Source organism: Sparus aurata, chromosome 21 (genome assembly GCF_900880675.1).
Source record: "Sparus aurata chromosome 21, fSpaAur1.1, whole genome shotgun sequence".
NCBI classification, from domain to species: Eukaryota; Metazoa; Chordata; class Actinopteri; order Spariformes; family Sparidae; genus Sparus; species Sparus aurata.
In genome coordinates, this window is record NC_044207.1 from 29,191,450 (window position 1) to 29,210,393 (window position 18,944).

The 18,944-nt window shown below is 41.5% G+C and overlaps 2 protein-coding genes across 5 annotated transcripts in view; one reads left to right on the plus strand and one right to left on the minus strand.

The window, feature by feature from the left end:
• The first annotated feature begins 5,342 nt into the window (after positions 1 to 5,342).
• pitrm1 (pitrilysin metallopeptidase 1) lies at positions 5,343 to 15,325 on the plus strand. Its single transcript, XM_030401524.1, has 27 exons — positions 5,343 to 5,561; positions 6,478 to 6,583; positions 6,912 to 7,018; positions 7,158 to 7,309; positions 7,612 to 7,726; positions 7,872 to 7,968; positions 8,157 to 8,317; positions 8,434 to 8,560; positions 8,893 to 8,981; positions 9,274 to 9,402; positions 9,512 to 9,625; positions 9,701 to 9,797; positions 10,061 to 10,195; positions 10,346 to 10,484; positions 11,417 to 11,533; positions 11,625 to 11,754; positions 11,886 to 12,006; positions 12,095 to 12,171; positions 12,258 to 12,423; positions 13,098 to 13,198; positions 13,299 to 13,419; positions 13,512 to 13,562; positions 13,659 to 13,771; positions 13,866 to 13,988; positions 14,414 to 14,559; positions 14,793 to 14,895; positions 14,986 to 15,325. Exons 1-27 carry the CDS (start codon positions 5,515 to 5,517, stop codon positions 15,077 to 15,079), a joined length of 3,078 nt encoding a protein of 1,025 aa, XP_030257384.1. The 5' UTR covers positions 5,343 to 5,514; the 3' UTR covers positions 15,080 to 15,325.
• A 50-nt stretch (positions 15,326 to 15,375) lies between these two features.
• LOC115571900 (ATP-dependent 6-phosphofructokinase, platelet type) overlaps positions 15,376 to 18,944 on the minus strand; it is a 29,353-nt gene continuing 25,784 nt past the window's right edge. For all 4 annotated transcript variants that reach the window (XM_030401525.1, XM_030401528.1, XM_030401529.1 and 1 more), the window contains exons 19-22: positions 18,502 to 18,613; positions 17,996 to 18,095; positions 17,720 to 17,825; positions 15,376 to 16,374 (exon numbers count right to left, since the gene is read on the minus strand). In XM_030401525.1, coding sequence (XP_030257385.1) covers positions 16,218 to 16,374; positions 17,720 to 17,825; positions 17,996 to 18,095; positions 18,502 to 18,613 — 475 coding nt within the window. In that variant the 3' untranslated portion in view covers positions 15,376 to 16,217. The remainder of the gene's footprint in view (positions 16,375 to 17,719; positions 17,826 to 17,995; positions 18,096 to 18,501; positions 18,614 to 18,944) is intronic.

Consider the following 18,944-nt stretch of genomic DNA (forward strand, 5'->3'; position numbering starts at 1 on the left):
ACACACTCACACTGGCTGTTCCTCTGGAGTCTCCACTCAATAAGTTGGCAACAAATGCAAAACCTGTGAGATCAAAGGGAATATCACCCCGCTAATTCAACTTCAGATCAGAGAGAGATCTTCAAATTAAGTGCGAGGTTTTGAAGTAAACGCTGTTTTGCCACCGCGTTTCATTTATTTTCAGCTCCAGCGCCCCTAATTGGCCCCAGAGGTGAGGAGGAAAGTGGATGGGATGGGAGTGCAGACCCAGGGCCAGCTATCCATCTCAAAATGTGCGCTAATGAAACGGTCTGGGGAGAAATTGACATTTCGGTGCAAAAAGAGCGAAGCCGTGTCAGATCGGCGAGTGGCCAAACAAGGAGCCCGGTGGGATTTGCACTCTGAGAGCAACTCAATATTTCACATCATACAGGTATTAATTAGACTCTGCATAACAGACTTTTATCTTTCATCGCAAATCTGTCCAGACACGGAGTTTGACCTCTGTTGTACATGCAGAATGTCTGTAGAAACGCTTTTCATCCTGTCTAGACGCTCGCATGAGTAACTGCGATGAGGACACACATCGAGAGAGGTTGAACATTTAAATCCCTCGCCGCTTCCTCTCCGCCTCGCCGCTCGTTCTCAAAGCAGCACACGCCTCATACTTCCACGCATGTTGTTGTAGCTGCGGCCTGAAACGGCTTTATTCCCCAAAACCCATTTCCCCAAATCAATCCAATTTCAGGGAGACAGAAATGTTGCTGGATATTGTTCAATATCTCAAAATTACAGCTCACTCTCCTCTGCACAATATAAGATTTCATATACAAACATCCTCATCCCGCTCGCGTCTATTACCTCGACGCAAGAGACAGCTTGGTGTTGTTGGGGGGAGAAAGCACAGCTCCGTCTTCCCCCAAGATGGACCGGGCTTAAAGTAAACAGCCCATGATAATTTATTTTATCAAACAGCCCAACCTTTATTTGCCCTTTGTGAGGGGCAGTGATAAAGGAACAGCGAGGGCGTCGTGTGATAAACTTTAGCACCGATACGGCGGGCGGCTGACCAGCGCGAGACGAAATGCCACCGCGTACGACGGTGGTTACTGCAGGACACACAATGCCTGACAAAGACAGAAATGTGAGGATTATTTAAATGATAAAGCGCCGAGATTTACTTTCGTACCAGCGAGCAGACATGATTTTTGCACCACACTTACAATATGGCTGACGGGGCGCCAAGGTCGACCGGTCAGACAAGAACAAAGCGTGCAAAAACGAATCAGACCTGGTCACAGCTGCACGTCGTATCCAGTGTGGATTAGCAATCTTAGCATGCTAACACATCTCTCTGGTTTTCCTCAACGGACGTTATTATGGCAAAACGGAGAGAGACAAATACATTTTTGATCCCGCTTGGATTGTGCCATGAGTCACACACAAGATGTTTGTCAGGAAAGTTGCAGTTTGGTGTAAATAAAGTAAATTTTCATGTAGTTTTGTGTAAAAGTTTCGTGTAAATGCACGTCAGTCACACCAACATGGCCGCCGCCTCGGCAGAGAAAAGCTGGTTGAGGAGATGAAAATCACAATCAGTCTGATCATATTGAAAATATCAGTTATGTGAAAGGAGAGCTGGTTCTGGTTCAGTTCTGGGAGCTGCTGATAAACAGAAGCTGCTCAACAATGTTTCAGTTACAGGTTTTGGTGACGGTTCAACGAGAAGACTTTATAATGACGTCTGATGTTTCATTAGGCTGATGACAAACTGAGACATTACTTTAATCATGTGCCTGATTAATGACACAATTCAAACAGGGTCAATGAATGATTTGCCTCTCTCCGTTCACCACCATACGAAGTTTTCAGAAAATAAAGGAAACCGGACAGAGCGCGACTTCAGCACTCTATAGACACTCTCCAGTACACGTCTTTCACAGTTCACTTTGTATCGTTAGTAGTTTACATTTCGTTTTTGTGTCGTCTTGTTAGCATTTTGTATCATTTCGATAATCACGGAGGTGTTTTTAACTAGCGAGGTTAGCCTGTCAGCTAACCTAGCCCCCTTCCTAAACAGCTCTGCGTTTACACGTAATAGTAGAATCGGCCAACGTCAAGGTCGGAGCTTTACTGCTCACTTTTCACTAGACGGTGTACGTCAGTCGATTTTATTTTGGCAGCTTGGCTCCGAGTGTAAGAAGAGAGTGATAGCGAGCTAATCATTGCATGTCGTTGGCTCAAAACATTGATCATTGATGTTTAAAAAAAACCTGTATTTGCAAAACTAACAACAAGAGCAAACTGTGAGAAGTGGAATGTTTTCAACTGAGTCACGGGTGAAAAAGCAATGAATTAACTACACAGCAGAAGCAGAAGGACCTGGATTGTCTGCGTACTTTCGTCCATGAAGTGTGTTTAAGTGTAAGAATATACAGGAAGGTGTTGCCGCGCTCAGCGAACTGTCCCCGGATAACAACGCTGTGAGAGGTGAGGACGAGCGTGACGAGCCGGGGTTTTTGTTTTCTGCCTGACACTGATGGATAGCTTAAGCCTGGATGAACCAGCGTCGGGACGGTCCAGACCTTTATGAAATCCGAGTGGATTACCTGGAGGAAAGAGCACATCAACAGCAACACGGCACCAGTCACTCACATCCCTGACAACATATATATATATCCTGCATGTAGAGGGATGAAACTTGCATTATATTTAAAGATTTAACAATCTAAAACAATCCAAAACAGCCGAGTTGATCCTTCGACCACTGTGTGCGTATTACTTTATTCAAATATTGGCTTTAAGAGCGTAAATGTAGCGTTTGTTGAACCGTTTGTAGAGGCGCATATAATCCTTCAGTTGACATTAAAGTCACCATGAAACCAAAAAAATCGACTTTTCCATGTTGTTTGCTATTTTTTTCACACCATAATATAATCTTATGTAAACGTAAGTGCTGAAACTTTACGTCAGTCCTCCCCGCAGCGCCAGTTTTTTTTTTTTTTTCTTTGGAACGATGTTACACTTTTGATCGATCGTCTCGTGTCCTGCCTCGACGACCCGCTTCAACAAGGAGCCAATCAAATTAACGAGGCAGGATGCACGCCGCTAAACAGGCTCCTTCGCCTCCTGTAGATTAAAAGTATTTGCCAGCATGGATTTATGTGAATTTAGGAAAAAAAGAGAAAAGGAATCCGAACGACACAAAATCCCTGAACTTGTAAATCCTTGGAGAAAGTGAAATTCCACCGAAATTGTGTCACCTCATGGCCGCATTTTGCTCTTTTGGTGCACCCGAGTGTTTAGGATGAATATTCCTGCAGCGTCTCTTCGTGCCATCAAGGTTTTTTCTCTCCGATAATGAACATGCAGCGGCAGACTGGAACCAGCTACACATGTTGGAGGACGCTCCTGCTCTGTCAAAAAAAAAAAAAAAAAAAAAAAAACCCTCCTGCCTCCTCACCAAGGCCTTCTATTCATGCTGGTGGAAAAGCTCCCACATGCTGTCAGTGGAAACACAAGGGATGACCGTGGGATGCCTCAAAAGATATTCAAAAAAAAAAGAAGGGAAGAGAAAAGGCAGTCTGCTGCTGCTGTCAATACAGGCAGAGTGATTTTTTTTATTTTTTTGCGTGGTAGAAAATAAGTTTGGCGCAGTGCTGGAGAGTCCATGATGAGAACCAACCCCACCGTTCCTTTTCTAATCCCATCAGAGCTCATTGTGAGTCTGTGGCGCTGTGTGCTCCATGTTGTAGGTTTATAATAACTGTTTCACGTACTTATAACCTCTGTGATATTCTTTATTTCTCTGTTTTGTTGTTTTTACTCAACAGACGAGAAAGAATGGAAGAGGAGCATCATCTTTAGCTACTTCCTGCTTCTTACCTCTCAGATACCAGTGACTGATTTTTGCATATTAAAGAAACAATGCTGCATTTTATCTGGAGGATATTTTTTATATGAAATGGTCTCAGCATCTGCAAAGAGGTGCAGCCCGTACACATAAACTATAACATGCACCTCGCTCTGGGTTTCCCAACTCTTCAAACACTGGCTACAATCCCAGCGTGTCACTATTTGACAAGTTGGAGCGAGACTAAAAAAAATCTACTTTAAAGGGCAGGTGGTCCAATGATGGAGCTTCTGACAAAAAAATATCTAACTTTAATGTGATACTGTGTTTTAAAGTCCTGCTGTCATGTAAACAGCATTCCAAATAATCGTTTAATTGTGGAATGTGATTACAATTAAAAAGATTAGATACCCTACTTAAATTCAACATACTCAAGGCTAAAGTACCAAATGGGAAGATCGGATTCTGCTTGATAACCCTGATCTTAAAAGTTTGAACACTCAAACTCAAGATCCGGTTTTAAGATTTCTTATTCTTAAAAGTGCATATCTCTTTATTTATTTGTGTTAAGTCATATGAATACACAGTAAACATGAATCCAAGTAGAATCATATCACTAAATGTCCTTTTCACAGATTAATCCAGCCATAACCTGTACAGAATTGAAACCTAAACTGAACTTTAAATTTATCTAAATGACAAAAAAAAGACATGAAGCAAAATTAAAAAAAACACCACCAACCCACGTCAACTGTAGAAATCACCAAGGAGAAAAAACAACCATTGAAACAAATTCTTGATTCATGACTTTAAGCTCCATTCACAGTAAATTAGACTTACATTTACAACCTCACCGCAAGGTATTGGAATATAAAAGCTGCCGATCAGCACTTGAATTCTGTTTTAGTTTATTTAAAAGGAAAGGCTGCACTTATTTCACAATAAAGGTGTTAAGTTGCACTTTAATAATATGTGTTTTGCACTTTTCTCTTACTTTGGCAGAGCATGTTGGAACATTTAGGGGAAAATATGACTGACATAAAGTTATGAGCTGAGCTTCTTCTGTTACTTAGCAACAGTTAAATATGATCTCACAGCGACACCTGCTGGAAAGAACATGAATTACACTAAAATGTAAATAATACAAGATTAAATCCGCAGATAGTTTTAAATTAATTAATGTGACATAAGAAGATGTAACCGAGGTAAAGTCTTTCATTAGTTGTGTTAAATGTATGTAAAACTACCGCTGCCCTTCAAAAACTCTTCAGACGTGTCATGGTTTGGTAACCTTAGTGATGTGACGTTCAGCCAATCATATCCGCTCTTCCTACCAGCTCGACCAACCGGAAACAAGCTTGTTGCTAGGTGGAAGTTCAGCTCGCGGGTGTCCAAATTTGCTCAGCCGGTACGTGTAGAGTTTCAATGCAGAGGGATAGGTTTAACCGGGCACAAAATGGCGGTTAGAGCCGCGTTCGGCGCAGGTGTAACAGGCATTTTGATGTGCGCAACTGAGCTCATGTGTCAACTGTATTACACACACGGCGTGAGAGGACACGGAGCGGTGATGCTCCTCCGGAATAATGTGGATTTACTGACAACATTTGATTGAATTTGTGTGACTTTATAGCCGGAGAAACTCGGAGTTAACATACTTGAATAGTTCAGCAACGGCCAACGCGATGTTTCGACAAACGAAGGCGGCGCTCCAGAAACTTCGCTATCTTAAGTAAGTTAGCTAACGGTACAGTAAGCTAGCATGAACACACCTGGCGCCCTGCTAACCAGCTACACGTCGGTTCTGTGTGCTGTAATGACTTTGTAGTGACATGACAGTGTCTGCTAACTGTCTGTGACAATATGACTAGATGTTATAGTATTATAACTACATAAAGTGCTTTGAATTTGAAGGTAAATTGATTAAACAGCTGATGCAACAGAAGGACACAACCCCTGTGGAGTCAACTGACATTACTATGTGTAGTTTCTATATCAACTGTTCTTTTAATAGTAACAATAACTGTTGTTTGTGGTGTCACAGCAAAAGGAATGTCTTGATAGCAGTTTCATACCAGCCCACAATGGTGTTACATCATTCTGTGTTGTGTAATATGTGTTATAGTTTGGTAACTTAGATTTGGATGTGCACATAGTCTCACATCCTCACACATCTGTAATTCTATTTGGCCTGGCAGTTGTAACTTAAAAGATGAATGCATGTAAACTAGTTCAGGTTAGTATTTCTCAATATCACAGTGGTTATTTGTCATCTTTGAAACTAATGTTAAAGCATCATTATTAACTCATAGACCCAAGGCTGAGGATTGTCATAAAAAAAAAAAACATACTTAAAATCTTAAAACCATAAACTGTGTTTGTGAAAGTCTGGTGAATTATTCTGTACTGTGACAGCTGTAGTGATCTAGTGATCAGAAGGTCGCTGGTTCGAATCCCAGCTCCTCCAGGCTGAGCTGCATGTCGAAGAGTCCTTGAGCAAGATACTGAGCCCCAAATTGCTCCTGATGTCGTGTGTGTGAATGCGTGAATGTGGCAAGTGTTGTAAAGCGCTTTGAGTGTTCAGTAGACTGGAAAAGCGTTCTATAAATGCAAATCCGTTTACTGTTAACTGTTTCTTTTTGTGGCAGTTTGAATGGACAGCGGCATACATGGAAGCTGAAGAGCACATCAGCAAGAGAGCGGGCTGTTCAGTACCAGCCGGGACAGAAAATCCATGGTTTTACAGTCAGAGAGGTGGGTGTGATGGTACACTTCCATTCAAAGCTTTAACTTTTTTTATGATACAATAACACATGTCTTAAAAAAATCTGTCAAGGTTGGTAAACGTAGTTTTAATTGTAACAGTTGCATCATTGCCGTTTTTATGACTTGTAAGTAATGTTGTATGACCACAGTAGAAGTCAGTGCTCTATACATAAATTAACCATTTTCCAAACTGTGAGTTTTGTTTTATGGTTTTATGATTATAGTTTTGTTGATCTTCCTACATGACCATTACTATAAAGTTTGATTCAGTGGCTGAGATCAGACCTGAATCTTTAAAGGTGTCTCCTCTCCACAGGTTGCAGTGGTCCCTGACTTGTTTCTCACCGCCGTGAAGTTGACCCACGATAAAACTGGAGCTCAGTACCTCCACGCAGCCAGAGATGACTCCAATAACCTCTTCAGGTTGGTTTAAATGTGTCTTCTTCTTCTTCACCATCCATTTATGTCACGTTAGACTAAAGATTTGTATTGTTTTCTCTTTTTGTCTGCATAACATCCTTTAAAAAATTGGATGTCTCTTCTACTTGTTGCTGTCTTGCAGCGTCCAGTTGAGAACGACCCCCATGGACAGCACCGGAGTCCCGCACATCCTGGAGCACACGGTGCTGTGTGGATCTGAGAAGTATCCCTGCAGAGATCCTTTCTTCAAGATGCTCACCAGGTCCCTGTCCACCTTCATGAACGCTTTCACAGGTAACGAACAATAATTATGACTTAAGAGAAGCAAGTCTGAGAGCAAAATTTTGTTTTACAGGTTTAATGTGTTCACATATTTATATTTTAACTAGCATATTTGGACTTTTTGAACGTATTATATGTGTTAATTGTTGAAAATAAAAGTCTGTTTACATGCAGCCCTCAGCCCTCAGACTCAAGATATAAAAGCTACTGTCACTCGTTCACTAATCAAAATGATTTTTGATTAAATGATGTTTATATTTTTCTTAAATGGCTGATGAGCTTTTGCTTTGTCTGTGTTGCTTCCTGGTGAACAGCCAGCGACTACACCATGTATCCGTTCTCCACTCAGAACGGGAAGGACTTCCAGAATCTTCTGTCAGTTTATCTGGATGCAGTTTTCTTCCCTTGTTTACGAGAGCAGGATTTCAGGTGAGTTGTGACCATTGCTGCACAGTTTTACATGCTAAAACTTTAAGACAGTTTTGGATTTTGTTGTGATTCTTTGTTGTGATTCATATCGCAGTCACACTAAATCAGCAGCAGCATGTTTGATTCTGTGTGTCTTCATTTCCAGGCAGGAGGGCTGGAGGCTGGAGAACGAAAACCCCACAGATCCCAACACTCCTCTGGTGTTTAAAGGCGTCGTGTTCAATGAAATGAAGGGTGCTTTTGTAAGCCAACACTCACTCTCACTGTCTTTAAGACTTCATTAATATGACTTCATATATTAAACAAACTAATGTGGTTGGAGAGGAGAATATCAAGTCTTTAAAAATTAACCAATGCTAACGGGTGAGCTTTTATCATGTCAGCAGATTTAAAATTTGACATAATTACATTTGAGTGTGTATTTTTCCAGTCAGACAACGAGCGCGTGTACGCCCAGCACCTCCAGAACAAGCTGTACCCAGACCACACCTACTCTGTGGTGTCAGGAGGGGAACCTTTAGCCATCCCCGACCTCACCTGGGAGCAGCTCAGACAGTTCCACGCCACGCACTACCACCCCAGCAACGCCAGGTAGAGGAACACACAAGCTAACACAGTTTTGCTCTGCTATAAAAGGACGACAGAGCTTTTTAAACATGTATAAAACAAACATAAAGCCCTGAGAGTGTCTTCAATATATTCCTCAGGTTCTTCACATATGGAGATTTGCCTTTGGAGCAGCATCTGCAGCAGATCGAAGAGGAGGCTCTGTCCAAGTTTGAACGCATCAACCCGAACACCGAGGTGCCCTCCCAGCCACACTGGAGCCGCCCTGTGAGTTCATAGTTCAAGTTGCACGTAATGATGAAAGCTTCTCTGCAGCTTCTGACAAATACATCTTTAAAATCCTCGAAAAGAACTTCAGCTGAGTAAGATCATGCACTGAACTTCTTCCGTCTGCAGTCTTAACCGTACAAGTTGGTAGATTAAGTATGGAAGGAGAAAGGACACAAGTCACATCGAACATTTGAATTTTCTGGAAAAATGGTTTCCAGTATTATCACAGTCTAACATTCTTGCATGCACGGCTCCATAGTTTTATCTTTATAAAGGGAGAAACGTTGACTGGTCGTCTGATCTCACTGTGAGTCTCCTGTGTTTCTCAGAGAGAGGACCACGTGACCTGCAGCCCCGACGCTCTGGCTCCAGATCCAGCCAGGCAGAACACGCTGTGTGTGAGCTACCTGCTGGGAGAGTAAGATCACATCACTTCTCTTCATTCCCTGCTGTGCCTCACAGAGACGTTAATACTCAATGTCATTTTGAAGTAGGATGGCATTTATGAGAGTCTGAAGCATCGGGCATTTCATCTTCTGGTTCTCTGCTTTAGTTGTTTGACCTTTTATTTCCACTGGCTTGTCTCGTCGTGTTGACAGTTTTGTAACGGGTGTCCTCTCTCAACACAACGAGACATCGCACAGCAGGTGAAGCTTTGAGCCTGTTGGTCTGTAAAACATCTGATCTGTTGTTGTGGTTTCTGTGTGCAGCATCACTGACACGTTTGAAGGATTCACTCTCAGCCTGCTGTCCTCGCTGATGATCTCCGGACCAAACTCTCCCTTCTACAAAGCTCTCATCGAACCCAAGATAGGAACCGACTTCTCTTCTGTCGTAGGGTGTGTAGCTAACGATTCGGCTGATTGCATAGACCGTGTTGACAACATAGCTCGCATTTATAACATAAATGTATTTGTAGAGAGTGTGTTGAAATGTCCTGTTGTGCAGATACGATGGCAGCACCAAAGAGGCCTCGTTCAGCATCGGACTGCAGGGGATGTCTGCAGAGGACACAGAGAGGGTGAAACAAATCATCAGCCAAACCATCGATGACATTATAGAGTAAGTCCCATCGTCCCATTCTGGTTTTTATGTATTAAATTTGCACTCCTCATTCCTCCTCATCATCGTTTACAGAAACGGCTTCGAGGAGGAAAGAATCGAGGCTCTCCTGCATAAGATCGAGATCCAGATGAAGCACCAGTCCACCAACTTCGGTCTGTCTCTGGCCTCGGTGAGTTCACTGCTCGTGTTTATCTAAAACCACAAGGACGCTACATGTATTTAGAAACCTCCATGTGGGAGGTATGTTAGTTTGTGTTATCTGTGCATGAAATCTCGTGTTTCTGTTTGTGTTCTCTGTTCTCTGTATAATTCTGTAAGAGTCGGGTATGCAAACATGTCTGGGGAAACTTATCTTGTGTACGGAGAAGTTTATTTGCTGACTCCCTCCTGCTGGACGTCCTCACTCTTGACTTTTTTTGTGTGTTTTTCTAGTACATAGCATCATCGTGGAATCATGACGGCGACCCTGTGGAGCTGCTGCAAATCAACGAGAGTGTTTCTGAGTTCAGACAGGCCCTGAAGGAAAACCCTCGCTTCCTCCAGGACAAAGTCAAACACTACTTTAAGGTGAATTAAACTAGATATCTGTGTAGGCGTGTTTTTGTGTGTTTCCAGTGATGTTGTAAGTTGATTGCTGCTTGTTGCCCTCTTTTCCTCAGTCTTCAAATTAATTCCAGGATGTAATATTTAATGCAAACCCTAACTCGGTCTTTGCAGGAGAACACACACAGACTGACTCTGTCGATGAGCCCGGATGAATCCTACCTGGAGAAACAGGCCCAGGCTGAAGAGGAGAAGCTTCAGAAAAAGATCCAGGCTCTGTCTGACGGTGACAGAAAAGAAATCTATGACAAAGGTAAAAACTCTAATTTGGTTTCACACATTTCACAAATATTCTGATTCTGTTTTTCTTTTATGCGAGAAGAAATAGTCCTGAAAAAAGTTTGGAATTCGTTTGTTTTTTTTATTATCTGAAACTTTTCAGACATTTACTGATTTTTTTTTTCTTTTTCCGTGAAATAAAAAAAACAAAAACCTTTTTGTTCATGTCTTCTTCTGAAATTTGAGAAAAAAAATGTTAGAACATTTTGAAATTTCAGAAAATGTTAAGACATTTCTGGGAAAAAAGTTTTTTCGTCCAGTTTTACACATGAAAAAAAAGAAAATGCAGATTTTTTTTTCATTTGAGAAAAAGATATTTTTTTTTATTTGAGAAAAAAATCTAAAAGTTTTAGTGTTTTTGAGAAATTATGTATTATAAATATTTCTATATATTAGGAATTTTATGTGAGAAAAAATGTCCGCAAAATGTTTACGTGGAAAAAAAAAATATTTGTTCATGTTTCCTCCTGAAAATTGAGAGAAAACATTTCCTGATATAAGTTTTTTGTCCAGTTACACACATGGAAAGAAAATATCTCCTGAATTCACAAAAACTCTAAAAACAATTTCACAAATTTCTGGAAATGTTGTGAAAATTTTCAGTAATTTTTCAGACATTTCTGAATTTTTTTTATGTGAGAAATGTTATGCTGAAATGTATTACTTGACACTTCCTGACATTTGTTTTTTTTCCCGCGTCTATACATGGAAAGAAAACATCTTTTCTGTTTTTAAAAAACTTTTTTCATGTCAGAACACTTTCTCCTGAAAAAAGCTCTGGAATTTTTACAGAAATTGTTTTTTAACTGGTCTCAATACATGAAAAAACACATTACATACAGGATGTCATTTAAGGCTCTTCAGATTTAAACTAGATGTCTCTATATATTGTGTCTTTCTGTGAAGGTCTGGAGCTGCTGGATGCTCAGAGTAAAACCCAGGACGCTTCCTGTTTACCTGCGCTCAAAGTGTCCGACATCGAGCCCACGATACCCGTCACCCCCGTTCAGATCAGCACAGCAGGTTCAGCTCTTCATATCATATTCACACAGTAACGGCTGCTTTGTATTTTCGTCTTGTTTGTTGAAGAGCTCTCCTGTCTTGATCCCCACAGGAGGAGTTCCGGTCCAGTACTGTGAGCAGCCCACTAACGGCTTGGTTTACTTCAGAGCCATGTGCAGCCTCAACACGATGCCGGAGGAGCTCAGGCTTTATGTGCCGCTCTTCTGCAGCGTCATCACCAAGTGAGTTAATCTGTCAGTCTGCACGACCAGAACAAGAATAATATGTGAGATGTTGACACTGTGCATGCTTCTGAACTTGGAAAATCACATTTTGTAAAGACTGGGTGGTGTGTTTGTGTTTGTGTAACCAGGATGGGCTGTGGAGCGCTGGACTACAGGCAGCAGTCCCAGCAGATGGAGCTGAGGACGGGGGGCATGTCCGTCTCCACCCAGGTCATCCAGGACTCCACCCAGCTGGACATGTACGAGCAGGTCAGCGCCAGCTCACAGACAACTCACTGGATTATTTACAGTGTTATGAGCATTTAAAGTGAAACGGGTCGTGTGCTGTCTGTTTCAGGGTGTCCTCCTGAACTCCTCGTGCCTGGACCGGAACCTCCCGCACATGTTTGAGCTGTGGAGCGACATATTCAACAGGTGCGTCTTTAAATCAGCTGCTTATTAAAGTTTACTGTCATCTTTTATCTGCATGTGGTGTTAAAACAAGTCGTTCTTCTTCTTAGCCCGCACTTGGATGACGAGGAGCGCCTCAGAGTGCTGGTGATGATGTCAGCACAAGAGCTGGCCAATGGGATCTCCTACTCTGGTCACATGTATGCTATGACCCGTTCAAGCCGCCACCTGACGCCAGCAGGAGACCTCCGGGAGACGTTCAGTGGGATGGACCAGGTACAGATCATCTTATTAACAACTATCACAACTAATTGTGTTTTTTGTAAAAGTTTAGATTTTTATTTTTTTTTCTGAAACTTTCAGACATTTTGTGTTTTTGTTTTTTTTCTTAGAAATATTTTCCTGATTTTTTTTTCGTGAAATTAGAAAAAACAACTTTTTGTTCATGTGTTTGTTAAAAAAAAAGTTACCATTTTGAAATTTCAGAACATTCTCAAACATTTCTGAAAAAAATTGTTTTTTCGTCCAGTTTTACACATGAAGAAAAGTAAATTCCTTTGATGCGAGAAAAAATATCTGCAAAATGTTTACGTGAATTTAAAAAAAAAAAAAAAGTTTTCATTCATGTTTCCTCCTGAAATTTGATAGAAAACATTTCCTGCCATTTGTTTTTTGCACGGTTACACATGGAAAGAAAATGTCTCCTGAATTCAGACATTTCTGAATTTTTTTATGTGAGAAATGTTGCTGAAATGTGTTAGTTGACACTTCCTGACATTTTTCCCACTTCTACACATGGAAAGAAAACATCTCTGTTTTAAAAAAACTTTTTTACTTATTTCAACAATCACAACTAATTAATTCGTATAAGACTTTTTTGTTTTCCACGCTGTTGTTTCTCGGCACCTGTGGTTTGTAAGACAGCTGTTTTTCTGTCGTCTGAACATCAGGTGAAGTTCATGAAGAGGATAGCAGAGATGTCAGACCTCAGCCAAGTCATCCGAACACTACCCCGCATCAAAAAACACCTCCTCAACCCCGACAACATGAGGTGGGCTCATTTTACATCCGTGTTTCTGTTGGAGTCGGTTTATTTTGCTGCCACGTTTTCTTTTTTATCACTACAAATTAAAAGCGTGTGTTCGTTGCAGGTGTGCCGTGAACACGACTCCGCAGAAAATGTCCGACACAGCCGCACAGCTGGAGAGTTTCATGAAGGATGTGTCTGAAAACAGAAAAGAGCGTAAACCTGTCAGAAGTAATATCGTTGAGGTGAGATATCAACAGGCTTATTCATATGTGTCCAGTTGACTTGTCTATGAAATCGTAATATAATATTCTTTCTGCTGTGCTTCCTTTATTAGAGGCCTCTTGACCCTCGAGACGACTCCGGACCGAGTAGGAAACTCATCTCTGTAAGTTCTGTGTTTCCTGCTGTTTTCATTTCATAGTCAGTCAACCAGAGTCTGAATGAGGATTGAACAGTTTGTGTTTGTTACTTCACTCTTCAGGAGCTGAACTTCAGTCCGTGTCAGATGAAAACTTTATTCCCGATGCCGTTCCCCGTCAACTTTGTCAGTGAGAGTATTCGCACGGTGCCGTTCTCCCACGAGGACTACGCCAGGTAACCACACCAGCTCATATCACAGACCAGCGTGAGGTGTTTATTACCTCCACATCCTGTCTGATAACCACTTTCTCTCTGTTTTCTCTTTCAGTTTGTGCGTCCTGGCGAGGATGATGACGGCCAAGTTTCTTCACGGAGAGATCCGGGAGAAGGGAGGAGCCTACGGGGGCGGGGCCAGGATGGGAGGAGGAGTTTTCACCTTCTACTCGTACAGGTGAGCAGGAAGTGCATCACACCGGTCTACAGTTACAGAAAACATTGCAACATAGACGTGGAAATGCAATCAAACATTGGAACCACAGCATCTGCTGAAAACACTTTTAGCATTTCACATCTGGAAGAGACATTTCACATCGTTCAGGGATCCTCAGCCTTCAGAAAAACTTTAAAAGTCAGAAAAAGGTCATCCGCTTGTTTGCTTCAGGAACAGTTCTGCTTAGTAAGAATTATCTTGGAGAATCCATGTAAAAAACTATAATCATTTGCTGGTTAAATGTATTAAATCCACCTCAGTGTGGCCTGACAGTCAAGAAGACACTGAGCGAACTTTTAGAAAATAAACAGATGAATCAATATTGAAAACAGTAACGATGTATAAAATGTGTGACGACCAGATGTTATTCTTCGTGTGTCTCTAAGGGACCCGAACTCGGTGCAGACCTTGTCTGCGTTCCGTCGAGGCGTCGACTGGGCCAAGTCAGGACAGTTCACTCAGCAGGACATCGATGAAGCCAAACTGTCGGTGTTCTCAGCCGTCGACTCACCTGTGGCGCCATCGAACAAAGGTGAGACTCTCCCGCCGCGAGATGAAGTGATGCGACCTGACGGCAGCTGGCTGGACCGATAACTTCACTTCACTTCAGATATTTTAAGCACATTTATGGCAACATTTAATCTTCTACAGTCACTTATTTCCATCTTTGTTACTAAACCTTTCTCTTGATGTTTCTGTGCCACACCTGTTGTTGAACGGATGTGTTGCCGTCATATTAAATCGATTTGTTTCGTTGCTTTGCAGGAATGGGTCTGTTCCTCAGTGGCGTCACAGATGAGATGAAGCAGAGTCACAGAGAAAGACTCTTCGCCGTGACTCACAAAAATCTGGTGGACGTGGCTGAAAGGTAAAATCTTTAACACTCCTGCGTGTAACGGCTCAAAATCCTCAGAATGTGTTTGTTAGGTATAAAACAAATGTTGTTGTTTTCCTGCAGATACCTCGGTGTCGGTCAGAGGACGTGTGGCGTCACCATCCTGGGTCCAGAGAACGACACCATTAAAAAAGACCCGTCATGGATTGTAAAATAATCAGCTGTTACCATTTAGACTCGACTACAGTTGTACTACAGTGGCGAGAGATTCTGAATATTCAAAACAAATTCTCTTGTGAGGATTTAAACGGTTGCAAGAAAGTTAGAACGCACAAAACAAAGAACGGCTGCCTGATCAGTGTTTTAACTCATCATCTGATTCTTCAGATTGCTTTTCTGTCTATTCCGTTATGTACATATTTATGAAAATGTGAATATTACATCATGACGTTGAAATACTAAACCTGAGTCGGCTCGTTGTGGGGGGGAAAAGAAAAAGTCTCGATTCAAAACTTTCCACACAATAAAAGCTTTATTACTCTGTGACGAGACACATCAGGCTGCCATCGCATAAAGGTAATGTTGTGTACAGGTTTCAGACATCCTCCACTTCACCGCCAAACTACAGCAACAGCAGGACCCTACTCACAAACACCACTAACAGGAAGATGTCACATACAAAGCCCAGGGTGGGACACACAGGCGACACCAACACACACACTCGTACACACAATTAGCAGGTGATGGGACGCACTAACACACACACACACACACACGGCCTGCTCGGCTCACGTTGTCCTGCAAGTGTTCATCTCGAAGGATTTGTGAGCCGGCGGACAGCGTGTGATCCTCCTCGCATATATATGTTCTCTCTTTATGAGCAGCTTCAGGGGGTTTACATTAAATTACGGGGCTCAAAGTGCTGTAAGAAAATAATAAAAATCACAAAAGCTTGTGGATGCATCGCCCACCTCAGCCTCTCAAACGCTGGGCAGCGTTAAAAGAATTCAGATAGAGCTACAACTTTAATACTTATACAGTACATGATGAGGAGTGCGTATATATATTTATTTATTTAAGTCTATAATTACTTTGGTTGGGGATCTAGAAAATACAATGTCAGCACTGCTAGCTCTGTGCTATGTAGAGAGCTTTCTGCCAAACATCTGACCCTCAAATTTAATCTGTCACTCTTTAAAACGTGGACGCTTCCTTCTGAATCGTGTCGTGACTTCACTATCTTTTAAAATCTACCATAATTTATTCGCAGTCAATCAGCAGTCGATCAGTCATTGTGTGAGTAGCTGTCACTGTTTTTCGTGAAGCCGTCGGGAGTGAAGTTCTCCTCCGGTGGCTCAGATGGTCGCAGAGGTGTTGCTCTCTTTGGGTCGGACCCGGGTCACGTGCTCCAGCTGGCCGGAGTCGGACACGTCGTAGCTCGTCTTGTACTTGGCGAGGATTTTCATGAGTGGGCGGAGCTTCAGCCACCACTGCTCCTTCGGGATCCTGTGGCTGAGGAGACGAAAGACAAAAGATTTTATGAAGAGCTGAAGCGGCTCTGTGGCTTCACCTCACTCAGTAAAAAAAAATTAAGAAAAAAGAAATTGGTTTCTCCTACTCAGATTTGTTTTCCCGCTTGGTTTCACACATGAAAAAACTAAACATTTCTCAGGATTTTTCTTTTACACTCTTTTCCACAAAACGAAAAAAAAAAAAAACCTGAGAAACCAAGAGGAAAATCTTTTAAAGTTTGTGTTTTGCTTCAATGTTTGAAAGAGAGTGGGGAAAAAGACATCAGATCTTTTTTCTTTTTTTTTTAAGGAAAAAAAAAGTTTCCCTTGCTCAAACTTTTTTCCACATGAGAATAAATAAATAAAAAGACAAAAATGTTCTCATGACTTTTCTTTTTTACTCTGTTTCACACACACAAAAAAGACTAACTTCTTGTTGCACACTTGGAAAACTATTTAACTGAGTAGAAGGAAAAAAAAAAAAAAACTAAATTGGAATTTGTTTCTTTATTTTCTTGTTATTTTAAGAAAGAAAATATGTTTCTTGCCCACACTTTTTTTCCACTTGGATTTTTTTTCATATGTAGAATGTTTTTGTTTGGTTTGAAAATAAAATAAAAACATTGCGTCTCCTACCAAAACGTTTCCCCTGTTTCATGCATGCAAAAACGAATCATTTCTCATTTCTTTTATTCTCTTCCAGACAAAGGTTTTTTTTTTCATGTTTGAAACAGAAAAAGAAATCAGGTTTTCTAAGAAAAAAAAAAAAGGTTTTCTCTTGCACAAACTCTTTTTCCACTTGGTTTTCCACACATGCAACAATGTTTTCTTGTATATTCTGTTCCACACATGGAAAACAAACCCAGAAACCAAGTGGAAAGTTTTATAAATTAGTTTTTGTTTTCATGTTTGAATCAGAGTAGAAATATTTTTTTCAGGGTAACCAGGGTGCTTTTTTTTGTTCCCACACTTGGTTTCCCACATGAAAAACAAAACAAAAAAATCTTCTGAACTCATCATCTTCCTACTGAGAATGTGTTTTTTTCATGTGTGAAACCAGTGAGAAAATGTGTTCTTTGAATTTTCACTTATTTTTTTTTTTTTCACAGATGGAAATAAAATTGAGGAACCAGCTCTCAAGTCCAACACAGCAGAGGAATCAATTCACATCAAACTTAAAAAATCGATGATCTGGGGGAAAAATGTGTCCTCACTTGGCCTTCAGAGCTTCCATAAAAAGTGGATTCATTCGTGAATTCTGTAAATAATTACATCTACTAACATTCAGTGAATGTAACTGCAGCAGCTGAACTGCATCAGAGGTCAGAACTGAAAATGTTTCTTACACAAAGTCAGTCTCGTCCCGGAGCTGCGAGACGGGCTGAAACACCAGAGCTCTGCGACGCATCCCCAACAGACAGGCGGTGTCCTCCGAGTTAGCAAACACTCGGCCTGCGGGAGAGAGAAGCATCGGCCTTTAGAACCAGAACCAGAACCAGAGCGCGCGGTTCAGGTGTGTGCTGTCATGCACAGACACTGACATTTACACAGCCCTGATTAAAGTCAAATAAACAAGCACCCAAATGCAAATATACCACCTGATTAAATCGTAATGATTTTACCTCCTTTGAACGAGTCCTTGAGCGTCCGTGTGATCCACTGCATGGCTTTAGCTGAAATCTTGGTGCTAAAGTTTCTGTCAAACGGAGACGGAGCTCCTCCCTGTGAAAACAAGAAGAAAACGTCGCTCAGTTCAAAATAAACCAAAACTGTAATATTGCAACATTACAAAGGGGTTTTTGTATATTCTACTGAGATTATCCAAGTTATATTTGATGCATTTATGGGCTGTGCATCTTATTTTCTTAGTTTGTTTCATTCATTATTCCGGAAAATAGAATTCAGTAGAAGAGTAATTCGGCATGATCGATATCATTGAGTTCTCACTCAGCCCTAATGTTCAGTATTTAATAGATGCCCTGATAGATTTTCTCTCAGTGTATCAAGTTTCACAGCAAAAGGGCTTTGCAGTGTTCTCCCTGAACAACTGAAGTGGCTGCAAACAAACAAACAGCTCGTCCAGGGATACAGAGGTGTGTGTGTGTGTGTGTGTGTGTGTGTGTCTGACCTGCTGCATATGACCGAGGATGTTCTTCCTGCAGTCGAACACGCCTCGTCCTTCCTCAGTGTACAGCTGGTAGACGAAGTCAGTGGTGAAGTTCTCGTTGCAGTTCTCATTTCTGGGACACACACACACATTTTAAAAAAGGGCAACAGGTCAATTAAAGAGTTCATTCACCTTCTGTCAGATCTGCTTTATAACTAAGAAATGACCCGGACAAATAAACCAATCTGCACCATGAGATACTACAAAGTGTCCTCAGGCTTTGTTCTCTGTTCCTCAGTGCTCAGGTGCCCTTGAGCCAGAGCACCAGTGTGCCGTCTACTGCAACCTGCGAGAGCTGCTTGCGATGCACCACTGTGCTCGACTTGTAATAGTGAAATTATGCAGGTGCAAACCTCAGCACACAATGTCACCTACACACCGTCTAAAATACTACACTTGTCCTA

Excerpts from the sequence above, each read along its gene's own strand:
- pitrm1 (XM_030401524.1), top strand. The coding sequence starts at position 5,515 with ATGTTTCGACAAACGAAGGCGGCGCTCCAGAAACTTCGCTATCTTAA. Across the intron at positions 10,485-11,416 it reads AAAAGAAATCTATGACAAAG|GTCTGGAGCTGCTGGATGCT; the intron begins GTAAAAACTCTA and ends CTTTCTGTGAAG. Across the intron at positions 13,420-13,511 it reads TCAGAAGTAATATCGTTGAG|AGGCCTCTTGACCCTCGAGA; the intron begins GTGAGATATCAA and ends TTCCTTTATTAG.